This window comes from Podarcis vaucheri (genome assembly GCF_965113315.1).
Source record: "Podarcis vaucheri genome assembly, chromosome: 2".
NCBI lineage: Eukaryota > Metazoa > Chordata > Lepidosauria > Squamata > Lacertidae > Podarcis > Podarcis vaucheri.
The window spans coordinates 16,999,221-17,016,019 of NC_138760.1; the positions used below are offsets into that span (position 1 = coordinate 16,999,221).

General features: G+C 44.5%; 1 protein-coding gene across 3 annotated transcripts; it reads left to right on the forward strand.

The window, feature by feature from the left end:
• The first annotated feature begins 829 nt into the window (after nucleotides 1-829).
• Nucleotides 830-14,384, forward strand: ATP5MC2 (ATP synthase membrane subunit c locus 2). 3 transcript variants are annotated; one of them, XM_082212934.1, is made up of 5 exons: nucleotides 830-920; nucleotides 2,537-2,609; nucleotides 4,744-4,821; nucleotides 5,723-5,913; nucleotides 14,104-14,384. In XM_082212934.1, the coding sequence occupies exons 2-5, from the start codon at nucleotides 2,571-2,573 to the stop codon at nucleotides 14,174-14,176; spliced, it is 381 nt and encodes a 126-aa protein (XP_082069060.1). In that variant the 5' UTR covers nucleotides 830-920; nucleotides 2,537-2,570; the 3' UTR covers nucleotides 14,177-14,384. The 3 variants fall into 3 exon arrangements, with proteins under 3 accessions (XP_082069060.1, XP_082069058.1, XP_082069059.1); XM_082212932.1 differs by lacking the exon at nucleotides 14,104-14,384 and adding an exon at nucleotides 7,548-7,830 and having other exon boundaries at nucleotides 841-920; XM_082212933.1 differs by lacking the exons at nucleotides 830-920; nucleotides 14,104-14,384 and adding exons at nucleotides 1,311-1,334; nucleotides 7,548-7,830.
• Nucleotides 14,385-16,799: the final 2,415 nt, after the last annotated feature.

The window sequence follows — 16,799 nt, forward strand, 5'->3', positions numbered from 1 at the left end:
TCTGCGCATGCGCGGACTGCGCTTTGCCACTTCCGTGCATGCGCGTGGCGTCATTTTGCACGTCTGCTCATGCACGAGCGGTGAAACCTGGAAGTAACACACTCCGTTACTTCCGGGTTGCCACAGAGCGCAACCCAAAAGTGCTCAACCTGAAGCACATTCAACCCGAGGTATGACTGTACTGTAGATAGAAAGGTAGATGTCTCAGGTACGAATTCTGACGCACAAAACAGGATTTAACTCTTGAGCCACGTCTCAAATTAAAGCACGACTGGGGGACGTCCGCGATGATGCCACCGCGCCTGTATTAAAAGCATAGCTGTCAACTCTTCCCTTTTCTTGTGAGGAATCCTATTCGGAATAAGGGAATTTCCCTTAAAAAGGGGAAAACGTTGACAGCTATGATTAAAAGCCGCCCAAGTTTGCAGGTAGCAGGTAGTAGTAACAAGCTACATCTGCCCCATAGCTGTCAACGTTTCCCTTTTCTTGCGAGGAATCCTATTCGGAATAAGGGAATTTCCCTTTAAAAAAGGGAAACGTTGACAGCTATGATCTGTCCCCCAGTCTCTCCCTGCAAGCACCGCCCAAGGTAAGCAGTAACCGTGCTTAAAATCGAGCAGTGTCCGGGACTCCGGCCAAGAGCGCCATATACACACCCGCCCACTCCCGGCAGCATCGCCCCCGAGTAAAGGAAGAAAGCTGCGAGGAAGCGAATGCAGTACCACCCCGGACCAGCAGATGGCGCGACGGGAGAAACACACCCCCTTTTTAAAAAAAACCCGTTATTGGGCGCTCTAGCCGCCGCGCTCGTTCAACTCCAAATCTTTTCCGGGCGCCGGGCGGATGTGGCGTCATTCCGCCTTCCGCTGGCGCATGCGCGAAAGGGGGCCCTTCTCTCGCGGTCTTCCCCTGAGCAGCAGGTAGGGTCGCGGAGTCCTGGCCGGGGCGGCCTAGGAAGGTTCTCCCTTCGCCGGGTTCGCCCGGCCTCGGCCTCCCCCTTCCCGGGCCTTTCCCTTTCCCTCCCCCCCCCTCATGCTCCGAGGCCTTCGGAGGAGTTATAAGGGGATTTGACCGGGACGTGCGCCCTATTGGCGGGGTTCGAGGGGGAGGAGCCTGCGGTGGGCGGAGCCACCCTTGGGAACGTTCTTGGGCGGGGCGTGGAGTTCAAGGCGCTTCCTTCCCACGGCAGCCGGGGGAGGGTCCGGAGCTGGGGCCGCCTGTGCCCTGAGCGGATCTGCCCTGGCCGTGGATGCACTGAACAGGTCGTGCACCCGAGGAAGCAGGGCCCTCGACCGCCTAAAAGCTTAGCTCCAGGAAAGGTGCTAGTCCTCAAGGTGCTAGTTCTAAGGCTGCCGCCCCTATTGAGAGAATGGAAATAAATCTGATGCGCTGTACAGTGGTACCTCGGGTTACAGACGCTTCATGTTACAGACTCCACTAACCCAGAAATAGTGCTTCGGGTTAAGAACTTTGCTTCAGGGTGAGAACAGAAATCGTGCTCCGGCGGCACTACAGCAGCAGGAGGCCCCATTAGCTAAAGTGGTGCTTCAGGTTAAGAACAGTTTCAGGTTAAGTACGGGCCTCCAGAACGAATTAAGTACTTAACCCGAGGTACCACTGTACAGACAGGAGGGTCGAAATTGTTGGCTAGCCAAAGTGGTGGTCGCTGATCCAAGTGTTGTGGGGTGGGCATTTAATGTAAATATACCATTTCCTGTGTCCTAGGAGTTTTCTTGGCAGGGAGTGGCTTGCCGGTTCCCCCTCCAGGTGGATCTCGTTTGGTCTAAAATCTCCACTATCACCTGTCCATCTTGGGTGGCCCTGCACAGCATAGCTCATAGCTTCTCTGTGATCCATGAAGGGGACACAGGAAGTGACCCTGATGTTGGGAAAGATGGAGGGCACAAGGAGAAGGGGACGACAGAGGGCGAGATAGTTGGACAGTGTTCTCGAAGCTACCAGCATGAGTTTGACCAAACTGCGGGAGTCAGTGGATGACAGGGGTGCCTGGCGTGCTCTGGTCCATGGGGTCACGAAGAGTCAGACACGACTAAACAACAACAACATACCATTTCCTCCCTCCCCCCTGAAAATCATGCCAGGATAGTCATCTGCAAGGCAAATTGCATGGATCAGTTGCTTACATGCAGCTGATCTGATAGATGCAGCCCAGGTTTATCAGAGAACACCTCAACTAAATCTAGAAGAGCCAGCACCAAACCTTTAGCATCTCTTTCTTTCCCAATTGGGGTGCCCCAAATGTTTGGTCAGCCAAACACAGCTTTGTCCAGCCATTCTTGTGCTGAAGAACTAAATTACTGTGCTGTGTAGGGGCCATATTACTCATGATGTTTTTGCATGGTTGCCTGAATTAATGGCCTCTCTTCCACTTAATATGGCTGTGCATCGGTTTTTGTAGTCTTCCACTAATTAACTGCCACACATCTTAAAAGCCTTGTGGGCTTCTATTGGTAGCAAGTAATAGAAGCTGTAGGCAGACTTTCTCCTAATGCCATGTTGTTTGGTTCTTTTCCAGCTGTTGAGTGTGGCCACCCCTAACGTCCCTGAATATGTATACCTGTGCAAAGTTCGTCTCTGCTCCCGCCCTTGTGAGTAACTTAAGATGTGTCTTGTATTTTTCAGTAATGCATTGTTTCCAATCACAAGTCAAGCCCTGTGTTGGCAAGTAGGTTAAAAAGGATTAATAACCTGCATAACTGTAACTTTGCCATCATGTATGGAAAATAGACAAATCTGTAATGCAATAGCTTCCACAGGTTCTTTTAGTTTCTGTTGCCATTTTATCTTTCATTTGAAAAAGGAGGCGCATATTGCTAGTTCTCATGATGGCAAAGAAAAACATCTGAAAACATGATGGCAGCTTTTGCCGTAGAACTATAAATCAAAGTGTGTTGGAGAGGCATTTAATGATGGATGGAGCTTGGCAGAGCTCTTAGTTCCTGTCCCTCTGTTCTTAAGACTGCTGGTTTTCCCTCTTTCCTTGTTCTTTCGTGAATTAAAAGCAAAACAAGGCATGAAGACCCATTAGCACTCATTTTTTAAGTTGCATGCTGGACCATGCAATTCTAAAATGAAACACGCCACTCCTTTCTGTTCTGCTCTGCCCCTGTCTCTCTTTAACCCCGCTGCCCCCCAGCAGCCCAGGTCAGAATATGGCTTTCACTGCCATTGTCATGTCATATTCCCAGCACCACTGTAAGGGACAGAATGGAGTAGAACTAGGGGGTCCTCCCCCCCCCCTAGCAGACCACTGGAAGTTGCTACACATAACGAGAGGTGGGCAAAACTGAAAACAGCAATACCGTGCAAACATCATTTTAGTTGTATGCCGTCTTTCCACAGTTAAAACCATTCTCAGGGTGGCTTACAACATGAAAAGGTACATGATTCAAGCACAACAAATGTCAAACAATAAATAAAACATCCAAAAAGTACACAACCAAATTGAACAGCTTACACATGAATCCTAATAAAGATACAAAAAAGTAATATCAATAACAGCAATAACCCCCCCCCCCCAACAGAATCCCTTAAGCAATACTCCAACCAATTCTTTCTGTGATATTGGGATGCACTGCTGTGTTCCATTCACTTTTCCCCAGCCCTGCCTGTGAGTTGCTATAAATAGTGGAGTGGGGTCAGGAGATTCCCCCCACCCGCTTCTTACTTGCAGGAGTTCTTAAGCATACTTTTATTTTGGGCTTGACCCAGGAAGTAATTGGTGGCTGGAGTTCATGCTACCTGAAAGGCCTTAATCTGCTCCCTTGGTTGGTACCTGAATCATGGGGGCTGTTCCCTCATCACTTTACTGAAGATCATACTTTGAGTCCCACACAAATGGCAAATACGGAATGACCAGGTAGCATCACATCCCAGGTGCGAAATGGGTGGAGAAAGGGCAAGGTGCCTTCCTCTCTGCAGCATTGGCAGGAAGAGGACAAAGTGCAAGCTATTGGGCCACACAACATAGTTTATTATTCTATTTCATGTCTAGCCAAAGCAGAACAAATTAAGGCAATCTGAGAAAACTTAGTATATGTAAAAGTTATCCAGCTTGCCAGGCTCAAGACTTTTAACTTTTTTAAAGCATGCAGAATATGCACTGCATTGATGATGCATGGGAACGGAACAGGGTACCTGCCATGTAGAAAGCAACAACATGCTTTACATGGTGGAGGGCAAGGTAGAACCGGGGTGGGAGTCACATGTGGCTAATAGACCACCAGTTGACTACGGTTTAGACTAGTGCCTTTTCTGCAGTGGCTGTCCCCGCCTTCATTATATTCCTTTAGGCTGATTAACATCCGATATCCTTTTAAATATGTGAGGGTGGAGAGTGTTTTTATTCTTATTTTTATTACAAATTTTGTGTTTTTTATCTTGTATTTTTATGTTATGAACCGCCCTGAGTTCTACGGGTGAAGGATGGTATACAAAATAAATAATCAGTCGATCACACGATCAGTTCTCTGCTGCCACTGGTCACCTGATTTTGTTCTGAAATTTAAATCCATGAGATACAATCCATTTCAGAATATGTTCTTTACCAGGGAGAATTGTTGCTGTGCTGACCAAGGAAGGCATGCTCAAATCATAGTTTCACTATCACTTCTAGTTACAGACGGTCTCAGACTAGAATGCGTTTGCAAGAAAGTCCTTGTTGTCAGGGAGAATGTTTCTTCGTTGCATGTATTCACAGCTTGTTTATTTCCCCTCTTGCAGATAAAGAACAGTTCCCGGCTGCTCTGTAGGCCCATCTCTGCCTCTGTGCTGAACAGGCCTGAGGTCAGGACGAAGGAGGTAAATTTGGTGTGGTATGGCTTCCAGCTACATCCAAGGGGACCCCTTGGATCTCAGAAACATAATGCTGATGTAACCAGCAAAGGTTGTCTAGGGCAATACTCAGTGGCTGAGTAGAAAAAGGAAATAAGAGGGAGATCCTTTCTAGAACTGCTGGCTCTGCTGGGCTTTTTGGATTATGTGTGCAGCAGCAGTGCTCAACTGTATACCTAACCTACAATTTATTATTTTAGATCTTAGTCACTAGGAGGCATGATACTACAGGGCTGTTTTTTTTCTTGGATAATTTTATTGTTTATTTAACATAATTGTTACAAAATATAAGCAAAATGTTATACATATATATATAATTATAATTATATATATATATATATATATATATATATATATATATATATATATATATTTGCTTTCGTAGATTTTCACGGGTACAGGAATGCAGGTTTTGGTGTCTTCGGGTGTCTTCCCGTGTACGGGAAGACACCCGAAGACACCAAAACCTGCATATATATATATATATATATATATATATATATAATTGATTGACAACAACGAGGCACCACTTTCCTAGAAGCAGCAGTGCAGAACAGTGCAGATGTGGCTGCATTGCTGACCTGGATTCCCAAAACTATAGACTGCTCCTGCCCTGGAGTAAGCTACTTTTAACTCAGTAGGACTTGTGTCTACTGAGACAAGTATTGCACCATAAGCAGTCCCTGACTTGTTGGCCATTATGTATCCAATTCAGAATCCCCACTCTATTTTCTGGTACAGTGTTTGAAAAAATCAGGGTTAAAATTGAAGTTTGATTTACATGGACGTAGAATCCTGCTGCTTAGGTTACAAGCAGCTTCAAAGCAGTATCTTATTCTCCATTTCTTCTTCTTTTTGCTCCTCTCAGCCTTGTTGTCTCTCAGGTGCTCACAATGAGCTCTTGCCAGTGTTGCGCCGGGAGTTCCAAACCACCACTGTTTCCAGGGACATTGATACTGCCGCCAAGTTTATTGGTGCTGGCGCTGCCACCGTAGGTGTAGCTGGCTCTGGTGCTGGCATCGGGACCGTATTTGGCAGTCTTATCATTGGCTATGCCAGGTATGTTTTGATTTTTGAGCACCACGCTTTTAAGTCTGGAGTTACAGTCTTTGTTCGCTTGCTGCTTACAGAGAAGCCAGGCAGTGCTGCTGCCAACTGCTTGCACTCATTATTGTTGTCTTCCTGTTTCTTCAGAGCTGATTTGGGCCTCTTATGTAAAACATGTTTGCAGTGCATTGTAAACTGGCAAAGTTCTGTTGAGATTTTTCAGGGATGCTGTGCCTTTAGTTAGAAGCTTCCTCCTTGTAGGTTCTGCTTCTGATTACTTTCCTGTTGCTGTGGCATTATTGATAAATTGGCTTGTGATTATTCAGTTTCTTTTGTAGGGACTAGTAATAGGAGGAGGAGTACTTCCTCTTCATTGCTTTCTTTTCCCCTAAAAATGCAAAATAGTGCTGTTTCACAAAGAAAAAAGAGAGGAATCCAGTAATTAAGCCCACTGCAGGGAACTGATTTATAGGACTATTTATCAGTAATGCCATGTATGTTTTGAAAAGGAAACACTAATATGCAAAAGCCACAAGGGGAAGCTATGAAATGAGAATGGTGGGGCCCTGTGCTGAATGGAAATTTAATTCAGTTGTGTTAAGTAAATACAGTTGAAGGATCTTGGCCTTTGGGGTGGGTATTGCCAGATTAATACAGCACTATATTACATGCTGTACTGAATCACTGTTAATTCCATTTCCAGCTGAATCCAGAAGAACAATGCCTTCACAGTGCTAAAGGGCACTAGTGTGGCAGCAACCCTAGTAAACATTTTGTGGGGTAGTAAATTTTGTAGACTTAATCAGTGCTTTTTCCCTAGAAAAATAGGTGTCAGTTATTATAGTAAATGCCACACTTTTTAATAATACTGAAAGAAGTGTCGGTACCGTGTACCCTTGAATACCCCCTGGAAAAAAGCACCAGACTTAAAATTATAAAGCTGGCTGGGCTGATACTATACTGCAGGCATAGGCAAACTCGGCCCTCCAGACGTTTTGGGACTACAACTCCCATCATCTCTGACCAGTGGTCCTGTTAGCTAGGGATGATAGGAGTTGTAGTCCCCAAACATCTGGAGGGCCGAGTTTGCCTATGCCTGCTATACTGCTAGACCTTTCAACAACCACACACCTGAACAGTACTTGGCTGGAAGGGATGGCTACTCCCTTGACATCCTGTATCTGGGGAGATGGTAGGACTACAGGAAAACCTTAAATTGTAGCATTGGAAGGGATCCTATGGGTCACCTAGTCCAACCCCTGCAATGCAGGAATCGCAACTAGATCATGTATAAGAATCCATTGGTTCAGGTCCTAGCCTCTGGAATAGGAGAAAACAAGCTTGCTCCATCCTCCATATGACAGCCCTTTAGATATTTGAAGATGGCTATCATATCTCCTTGGTCTCCCTCCTCTGCACACATTCTAGCTTGTCAATATCCTTCTTAAAACTGCAGTGCCCAGAAATGGACACTGTACTCTAGGTGTGTCCTGTCCAAGACAGAATAGAGCAGACCTGTTACTTCCCTTGATCAGGACACTATACTTTTGTTGATGCAAGCTAGAATGACATTAGCTTTTTGTGTGTGGCTTCATCACACTTTTCCATTGATGGTTATCCTGTCTGTCTGTCTCCTTCCCTTGCAGAAACCCTTCCCTGAAGCAGCAGCTCTTCTCCTATGCCATCCTGGGTTTTGCACTCTCTGAGGCCATGGGGCTGTTCTGCTTGATGGTGGCATTCCTCATTCTCTTTGCAATGTGAAGGAGCCGGATGTGCTGCCTGTCATGTGCTCTCCTCTCTTTCCCCCCTGTGTTTAGTCCAGTGTGTACGACAACCTGATTGTTCTGTGGCAGATAGGGGAAGCCCGTCTGTTAACCAAATCTGTCCAGCTCAGAGGGGGCAAGTCAATAAATACTGTATTGGTATACATTTTCTTGATTTTTTGTTTTGTTTTTGTTTTTGTTTTATGGGTAACTGGCCCCCAATCCTTTCTGCATCATTAGTCAGTGAACCGCACAATATCATGGAATGCATTTAACTTGTATTCAGCACATCCAATTGATTCCTGAAAAACCCAAGTCCTACCATAAATCTGGCATTGGTGAGGTTTTCTTTTTGCTATTTTCTAATTAGAATGGTTTACCTAACAGTATCTCTGTGAATTTAATCAGGCTTGCTCCTGGTAAGTGTGGATAGAAATGCAGCCCTGGAATACCTATTACTGCTTCTGATGATGCTGAATGGAGGAGGTCATTATCTCAGCAAATTACAGAGAGTTTTGCATAAATACAGCTTATGTTGTTCAGCTTTTGGTGAGCTTTTTGGCTCCTTCTGTTTTAGTAAATTAAAACATGACCTAGAATCAGCCTTTGAATCTTCTCTCTCCCTTTTAAAAGCACTGTTCTGCTAATGTCACGGAGCACATCCTTTATATTGATTTGCTCCCTAGTAATTTAAGGCAACACTGTGCTTATGTTGCTTCTGTGCTTGTAACTTATCCTAGCCAATGCTGTTTTTAAAATACAAGGAAACTGAAGCCCAGAAAGGCGAAAGCAGGGATGGGGACCTCTGGCCCTCTAGATGTTGTTGGACTCAAACGCCTTTCAGATCCAGCCAGCATGGCCTGGAAGCAAGTATGGTGGGGCCTGCAATCCAGCAACAATGGGAGGGCACAGGTTCCCCATTTACTAAAGAATAATAAGAATAATTTAATATTTATATGCCGCCCATCTGACTGAGTTGCCCCAGCCACTCTCAGCAGCTCCCAACAAAATGTTAAACATCAACCATTAAAAGGGCTGCCTTCAGATGTCTTCTAAAAGTCATATCGTTATTTATCTCTTTGCCATCTGATGGGAGGGCATTCCACAGGGCAGGCGCCACTTCTGAGAAGGCCTTCTGCCTGGTTCCCTGTAACTTCACTTCTCATAGTGGGGGAACTGCCAGAAGGAGCTGGGCCTCGGTGTCTGGGCTGGATGATGGGGGTGGAGATGCTCCTTCAGGTATACAGGGCCAAGGCAGTTTAGGGCTTTAAAGGTCAACACCAACATTTGAATTGTGCTTGGAAACATACTGGGAGCCAATGTAGATCCTAAGGAAGGCACAGACAGGCTTCCACTCCACAGTATTACAATGTGTTGAACCTTTGTGCATTCTCATCTTCATAAATGGTGCTTATCTCCCATTGTGTGTCTGGGAGTCTGCAGTGTGGCCCTTCTATACAGTATCAGCTCAGTAGATCAGTTTTCAAGAAAGTGAAGGTTTGCATTTTGTTGGTGACTCAGGCCAAGGTTCAGCGGCTCCTACAGAGGCAAGCCCAGATGCTTCTTGGAAGCTCACAGGCAGTTTCTTTTTCAACATGAAGTTTCCATTCAGCTCTCAATCTGTTGGTCACTCCTCCTAAAACAAGTTGAATAAAATCCACAACCTCAAAAACAAAAAACCAGCATAAAACCCAACTACATAAAACCAACACAATAGCTAATTCCTTTTTTAAAGGCCATATAAGCTGGTGTCCACCGCCACCTTTTCAGTAGCGAGTTTCTTAATACACATTATGTAAAAAGCGCTTCCATTGGCTGTGAATCTGCTGCCAATCGACTTTCATATGCCCAAGTCTTAAAGATTTATAAGAAAGCAAGAACTTCCCCTGTTCAAACCGTTCATAATATAGAAAACTCTTCTCTCTTCCTCCCTCCCTGCAAAAAGCTTCTCTTTCCTGTACTGTTGTTGTTGTTGTTGTTTAGTCGTTTAGTCGTGTCCGACTCTTCGTGACCCCATGGACCAGAGCACGCCAGGCACTTCTGTCCTCCACTGCCTCCCGCAGTTTGATCAAACTCATGCTGATCAAACTTCAGAGAACACCATCCAACCATCTCATTCTCTGCCGTCCCCTTCTCCTTGTGCCCTCCATCTTTCCCAACATCAGGGTCTTTTCCAGGGAGTCCTCTCTTCTCATGAGGTGGCCAAAGTATTGGAGCCTCAGCTTCACGATCTGTCCTTCCAGTGAGCACTCAGGGCTGATTTCCTTCAGAATGGATACGTTTGATCTTCTTGCAGTCCATGGGACTCTCAAGAGTCTCCTCCAGCACCATAATTCAAAAGCATCAATTCTTCGGCGATCAGCCTTCTTTATGGTCCAGCTCTCACTTCCATACATCACTACTGGGAAAACCATGGCTTTTACTATACGGACCTTTGTTGGCAAGGTGATGTCTCTGCTTTTTAAGATGTTGTCTAGGTTTGCCATCGCCTTTCTCCCAAGGAGCAGGCGTCTTTTAATTCCGTGACTGCTGTCACCATCTGCACTGATCATGGAGCCCAAGAAAGTAAAATCTCTCACTGCCTCCATTTCTTCCCCATCTATTTGCCAGGAGGTGATGGGCCCAGTGGCCATGATCTTCGTTTTTTTGATGTTGAGCTTCAGACCATATTTTGCGCTCTCCTCTTTCACCCTCATTAAAAGGTTCTTTAATTCCTCTTCACTTTCTGCCATCAAGGTTGTGTCATCTGCATATCTGAGGTTGTTGATATTTCTTCCGGCAATCTTAATTCCGGCTTGGGATTCATCCAGCCCAGCCTTTCGCATGATGAATTCTGCATATAAGTTAAATAAGCAGGGAGACAATATACAGCCTTGCCGTACTCCTTTCCCAATTTGGAACCAATCAGTTGTTCCATATCCAGTTCTAACTGTAGCTTCTTGTCCCACATAGAGATTTCGCAGGAGACAGATGAGGTGATCAGGCACTCCCATTTCTTTAAGAACTTGCCATAGTTTGCTGTGGTCAACACAGTCAAAGGCTTTTGCATAATCAATGAAGCAGAAGTAGATGTCTTTCTGGAACTCTCTGGCTTTCTCCATAATCCAGCGCATGTTTGCAATTTGGTCTCTGGTTCCTCTGCCTCTTCTAAATCCAGCTTGCACTTCTGGGAGTTCTCGGTCCACATACTGCTTGAGCCTTCCTTGTAGAATTTTAAGCATAACCTTGCTAGCATGTGAAATGAGTGAAATTGTGCGGTAGTTGGAGCATTCTTTGGCACTGCCTTTCTTTGGGATTGGAATGTAGACTGATCTTCTCCAATCCTCTGGCCACTGCTGAGTTTTCCAAACTTGCTGGCATATTGAGTGTAGCACCTTAACAGCATCATCTTTTAAAATTTTAAACAGTTCAGCTGGAATACCATCACTTCCACTGGCCTTGTTATTTGCAGTGCTTTCTAAGGCCCATTTGACTTCACTCTCCAGGATGTCTGGCTCAAGGTCAGCAACCACACTACCTGGGGTGTACGAGACATCCATATCTTTCTGGTATAATTCCTCTGTGTATTCTTGCCACCTCTTCTTGATGTCTTCTGCTTCAGTTAAAAAGCCCTAAATGCCTTCTTTCCCCAACCCATTGATCATTTTTAGTTGCCCTCTTCTGCACATTTTCCAGTTCTATGATTAGCAAGGGCTGCATTCTAAAATCATCCATCTGACACGCATGACCCAAATATGCCTGCGCTGGGTGAGCAAATGGCTGGAAACTATTTTGGAAGTTCTAAGGAGCCTGACCTGTATCATTCAGAGCTGCTGCTTGTTGAAAGACCCACAGCTGGTCCTGGCAATCTGCTGTTGGGGTTGCTAGGCAACCAGCTGAGCTTGGGTGTTCATTACAGTTGTGCCTGTGTTTTGGAAACCTGCTGATGATGCCAGGCTAGCTAGCCCAGTGATAAAAAGTAGCTAAGTGAGCGGTGTTAAATGATCAAGGGAATGCTAAAAAGTCTGTATATTTGAATCATGCAAACATCACGTCTAAGAGAGACTGTCTTGGGCTGCAGAGGAGGCATAGTTCATGCCAACAAATCACTTAAAGGGTAATACTTCTACCATAAATCAATATCCTGAATTCAAAGGAGGAGAAACAGAACTGGAGGCTGTTGTGGATGCTAAGAAATTCATTCCAGAAGTTTGCCAGATGAAACAATCCCCCCCCCGGCCCCATTCTGGCAATTTTCCTGACAGACACACTTGGGCCAATTTTGGGGGGCACGAGGAAGGGGGTGGAAGCCCTGTTACAGTAGCAGGAGCCAGTAGCAGGACTCTTGAGTTGATTTCTGCCCCCTGCTCCTAACCTATCATTGCAGAGCAATTACTTCTGAGATGTAGCACAGCGGTGGGGAATCTGTGGCCCTCCAGATGTTAGACACCGCCGCTTCTGCCACCCCTGACCATCGGCCATGCTGGCTACAGCTGATGGGAGGTGGGATATAACAACGTCTGGGAGGCCACAGGTCCACAGCACTGCTAGACGTTGTAAACAATAGTCATGGGTGTGCCATACTCCGTTTCATAAGCCCGGCACTGAAGTAGCTATGTTATGTTTAACTCACTTGGATTCCCCCACCCACTTCAGTAAAGAAAGTGCCGTGGTGTTGAAGACTGTGTAAATAAACTGAGAGTAATGTAAGCAGTTCTGCTGCCCAGACTCGTGGAGCTGTGCTAAGGCTCTAGAGAAAAGTTTTGGTGGTGGGAGGGTATGTTTGCGATGCAGTCTCCCTAGATCTTCGTTTTCAGGGCCAGTACAAGTAAGGAGGTAGCCAATAATTTTGAAGACAGGAATGCACCTTACAAGCTCCTAGAACTGAGTTTTCCATAGACTTGTGTCTTTTTTAGGAGGGAGAGCTGGGAACAAAGAAATGTTCCCCATTTGCTTGGCCAAAGCTGCAAGCTGGCCCACTTTCAAGCACAAGCCAGTAAAGAGAATTTGGGCACAGATCCATGGTGGTCTCTCTCCAACCAGCACAGAAAAAGCAAATGCCTCAAATTAAGCCCTTGCTTAGATCTTCAGCTAGATCGTAATATTCCTGCTCGGCCAGATTAAGAACTTCATAAGGGGTGGCACTGAAGATTGGAATAGGTTTCTGCTATGAGATTTCTTGTTCTGATGCCATGGTATATATCTAAATGTTGCCATCAGCGCTATACAGTTTAAAGGGAGCTTTAAGAAGTTACTGCCTACAACATGGGTTGCTTTTCAAAAGGAATATGGACATTCTGGCCTGATTCAAATATTCTAAATGTATATGTAAAGTTGGCTTCTTTAAACAAACCATAGATTATAGAAGAATCACAGTTTGCTGTTGGGATGGCACACTAAACCATAGCTAATCAAAATCAGAAGTGAAAGCTTCTGAACGGCTTTAAGACAGATACCACAATAGACAGAGAACTATGCAGTCTCCTTTGCCTTTGACAGCGGCCCATCACACAAAAACAAAATTCCATGCTGCATTGTTCAGCCATGTCCTATTAGCCCCATGATCTGCCTACACTGATGACAAACTATAGTTCTTGCCTGTGTTTTTTTTCCCTCCTGTGCCATTAATAGCTGTGTGACGGGCAATTTCAACAGGTGCATCTCTGACCTGCAAAAGGTTGCCACACAGCCTGTTAAAGGAACAAGCATTTCCAGAAACGAGGGATTTACTCTAATGAAAACAGTACTTTAGTTTCTGCTGGGGGGTTTTCAATCAATGCCCTTCTTCCCTTGCATCAGTGGCTACTGCAACTGTAGAATGCAGTGTTTACTACTGTGAGATGGGTACACATGACAAGACTCATTTTTGGATTCTGAGCCAGGTTGGGGAAGCTGTGACCCTCCACATGTTGTTAGACTCCAGTTCCCATCAGCCCTAGCCAGTATGACCAATGGCCAGGGATGATGGGAGCTACAGTCCACCAATATTTGGAGGGCTGCAGGCTCCCCAGTGCCATTGCAAGAGATAGTTAGAGGTTGGAGATGTGAAAGGAAGTGAAGGAAGAAGCTTTTGCCACCTCTAGCTGCCATCTGTGCTTTTGCGGGAAGTTGTGTTTTGTTCTTTGAGGACTCTTGTTCTACAAGGATGATATCTAATCCTGGCAAGCAAAAGTGGATCTGTTCCATTTTTAAGCAAGAGGACCAGGCCCATTCTGCCCCTCCCCCCATTTTTTAATCAATTTCTCTCAAGCTGGCTAGACTCGGAGGTATTTGACAGCTCATTTGCCAACATGCAGGGAGCGTTACCATGGTTTAAATTGCAGTAAGGGTCATAAATTTAATTAATGGAAATTGCATCAAATAGTATCTTGCTCGCTTACATATCATTTGCTTAATCTCGAGTATATTACTTCCAATGACACATTATTGTTAACAAGGCTGTTAATGCTCTCTCTTGTAGATCGAGTGCCTGGTTAACTGGAACCTCTCATGCCTTTCTCCCTTCGTTGCCACTAAGTCTTTTCAGCACTTGAAGAGAGCTTTAGGCTCATAAGGTTTGAGGGTGGCACTATCTGGCAAGGATAGAAGGATGGATGCTAATTTGAGTGGGAAAGTTTCTTGCCAGCCTCTTGAGACGGGCCATAGCTTGGTTGCAGAAAAGCGAACAGAGAGCTTGGATGACTAAGGTGACAGTTACAACATGAGTCAAACAGAATTAATAAATCGCTACAATCACAATGATTTCAACTTGTATTTTCATTTCCCCCCACAACTCCTTGACCAAGTGTGCCTCTGGTTGTCAGCTATCTACTGCACCCACCCACTCCCGCCCTGCGTGAAAACTCCCCCCATGCCCTCCCTCCTCAGTATTCCATCATTTCCTGGACACCTCTACCACAATTTCCCTTTAATCTCTCCTTTTTGGAAAGTTCATTTTACTGAATTTCAATATGAATTTAACAGAAGAGTAAGAATAGCACCCCCTTCCCCGAAGAGGGCAAGTGAAAGTCATCAAGTACATACATTACGCCATACCTGAGCCCTTCTCTCTTGACCATCTATAGTTGTAGTCCATGCCATTTTTTCTCTGGCATCCCTTTCAACTTCCCTAACATCCATGTATTCAGCGACATGCCTTCCTGTGTCTTACACCCAGCTCCTACTCTCTCCAAGCTCAGTAATAGCTGCTTTCTATCAAAACTAACCTTTCCTCAGAGAAGCTGCACTGCCCATCAGCTTGGCTAGTTTGCGGGGTACAACATTATTTGAATCCTTTCTGTCATATATTTGCTGTATTTAAATCCCACCTTTTAAAGGTAAAAGTCATCAGTGGGCAGGGACAGACACAAGGTTCTCTAATCCCAGTGACATTACAATCTTGAGATTTTTCCAAGATTAAAGGATTTCTGCCTAAATCCTTTTTGTACTTCTGCAAACTTCAAAGTTACCCCGAGTCTGCTGATACTTTCTTCCTGTATGCAGTTGTTTGCCATTTTTTGATGTTTGCAGACATCAAAGTGTTTAATTGGAATCAGAATACAGAATGTGTTACTCTGAAGACTGTGATCCTAAGTGCTCTTATTAGAAACTAACCTCACCTGAAATGGATGAGAATTACTAGGAAGGTTTTTGGTGAGCAAATAGTAAGAAGAGACTTAAATTTCTACTTTTTATAGAAACTCTTGTCTTGCTAAGATCCCCTTTTTTCTGCATTCTTATCTCTTTACCTCAGTTAACTCTTCCTTTGCCACTTCTCCATTCTGAAGTTCCTCTTCCTTGGCTCACATTTTAGAGATTTCCATCTCCTCTATCACAACAACCAGAAGGAGAAATCGTTTGGTTGAGCAAGAATTTTGAATATGGTAGAGTGAAAGTGAGCAGTGATGCAGGCAGGCTGAATTGCACTAGCAGCCAGCCACAGCAGTGGATTTACATTTGAAACTCTAGTCACTGCAGTGCTGACAGTTCTTACCCCCCCCCAACTTATTCTACTGTTGAGCATTCTAGAACAAATCATTGGCCACAAGTTGGATCTTAAAATTGGAGAAGCATCAACTCACTTGGAAGCTGCGGCAGAAGGGGTAACAGAGTAGAAGAGAGAAAGCACTAAATTTTATTTTCCCCCTCCCATTTTTATTATATTATTTGTATTTATTAAGTCCCAGTGATTATCTGTGCTTTGTACAAACCTCAAAAGAAAGTGTGTCCCAAAGGGGATGAAAATTTTCTGTTTCATACATGCACATACCTCCTTTTACTTCTCTATACTGGATGACAGATACTTGAAAGCATACACTGAAACGGTGGAGAAGCTTTTTGTTTGGACCATCCAATAATTGCTTCAACTTGCAATCATCCAGTGAGACATTCATGGGTAAACAAGTCTAGCTTAAACAAAGGGATGACAGAGGAAACTGGATAGTAAAAGAATACAAAAAATGTAGATAAGATATGGGTATTTGCTTGAGAAAATAACACACTTAGATGTGTTATTTCTCTTTTACCCCCAACAGTGAATCTGTTGGAAGGTGTAACAATAAATTTATATCACCATTACTCTGAGTAGGCATAAATGATGCCTGTTACTTGAGTTCTGAATCCCCATGACCAATGAAGCAGTAGCAGGACAAGTTTATTGCTTAACCCAGAGGGCATAGCAAATTGCACAATAATTAACAAGAAGTAAGCCAGTATGAATCATGCCAGTCATTTCAATCTAGCACAAAACAAGCCATGACTCTCCAATAACTCAGTTAACATGAAAAATTAAACATCAGTATAAAGCATTTAAAGCACTGCCAGCCAGCCAATCTCACAAATAAGAGCCCAGTTCCTACTATGTAAACGTTAAGCAAAATTCCACCTGACTGTTAAAACGAATAAGGCATTGTTTTGGTAATCTATGGTTAAATTACCATTACTTGTCATTTAAGCCAATCTTCTAATATCTCATGTATCTGAAATAAGGCACAATCTACCTGTCTGTACCTTCTCTTCCTAAACCACTTTGCTCTGTTGATTTCCAGGCTCACTCTTAGCCTGGTTCATATGTGGGAGAGGGACAATGTCTGCAAACTGGCATGAAAAAATGTGCAAAACAGTGAAAAGCAGGCATTCTTTTGTGCCTCTAAATGGCAACTCTCCCAATGAAAATCA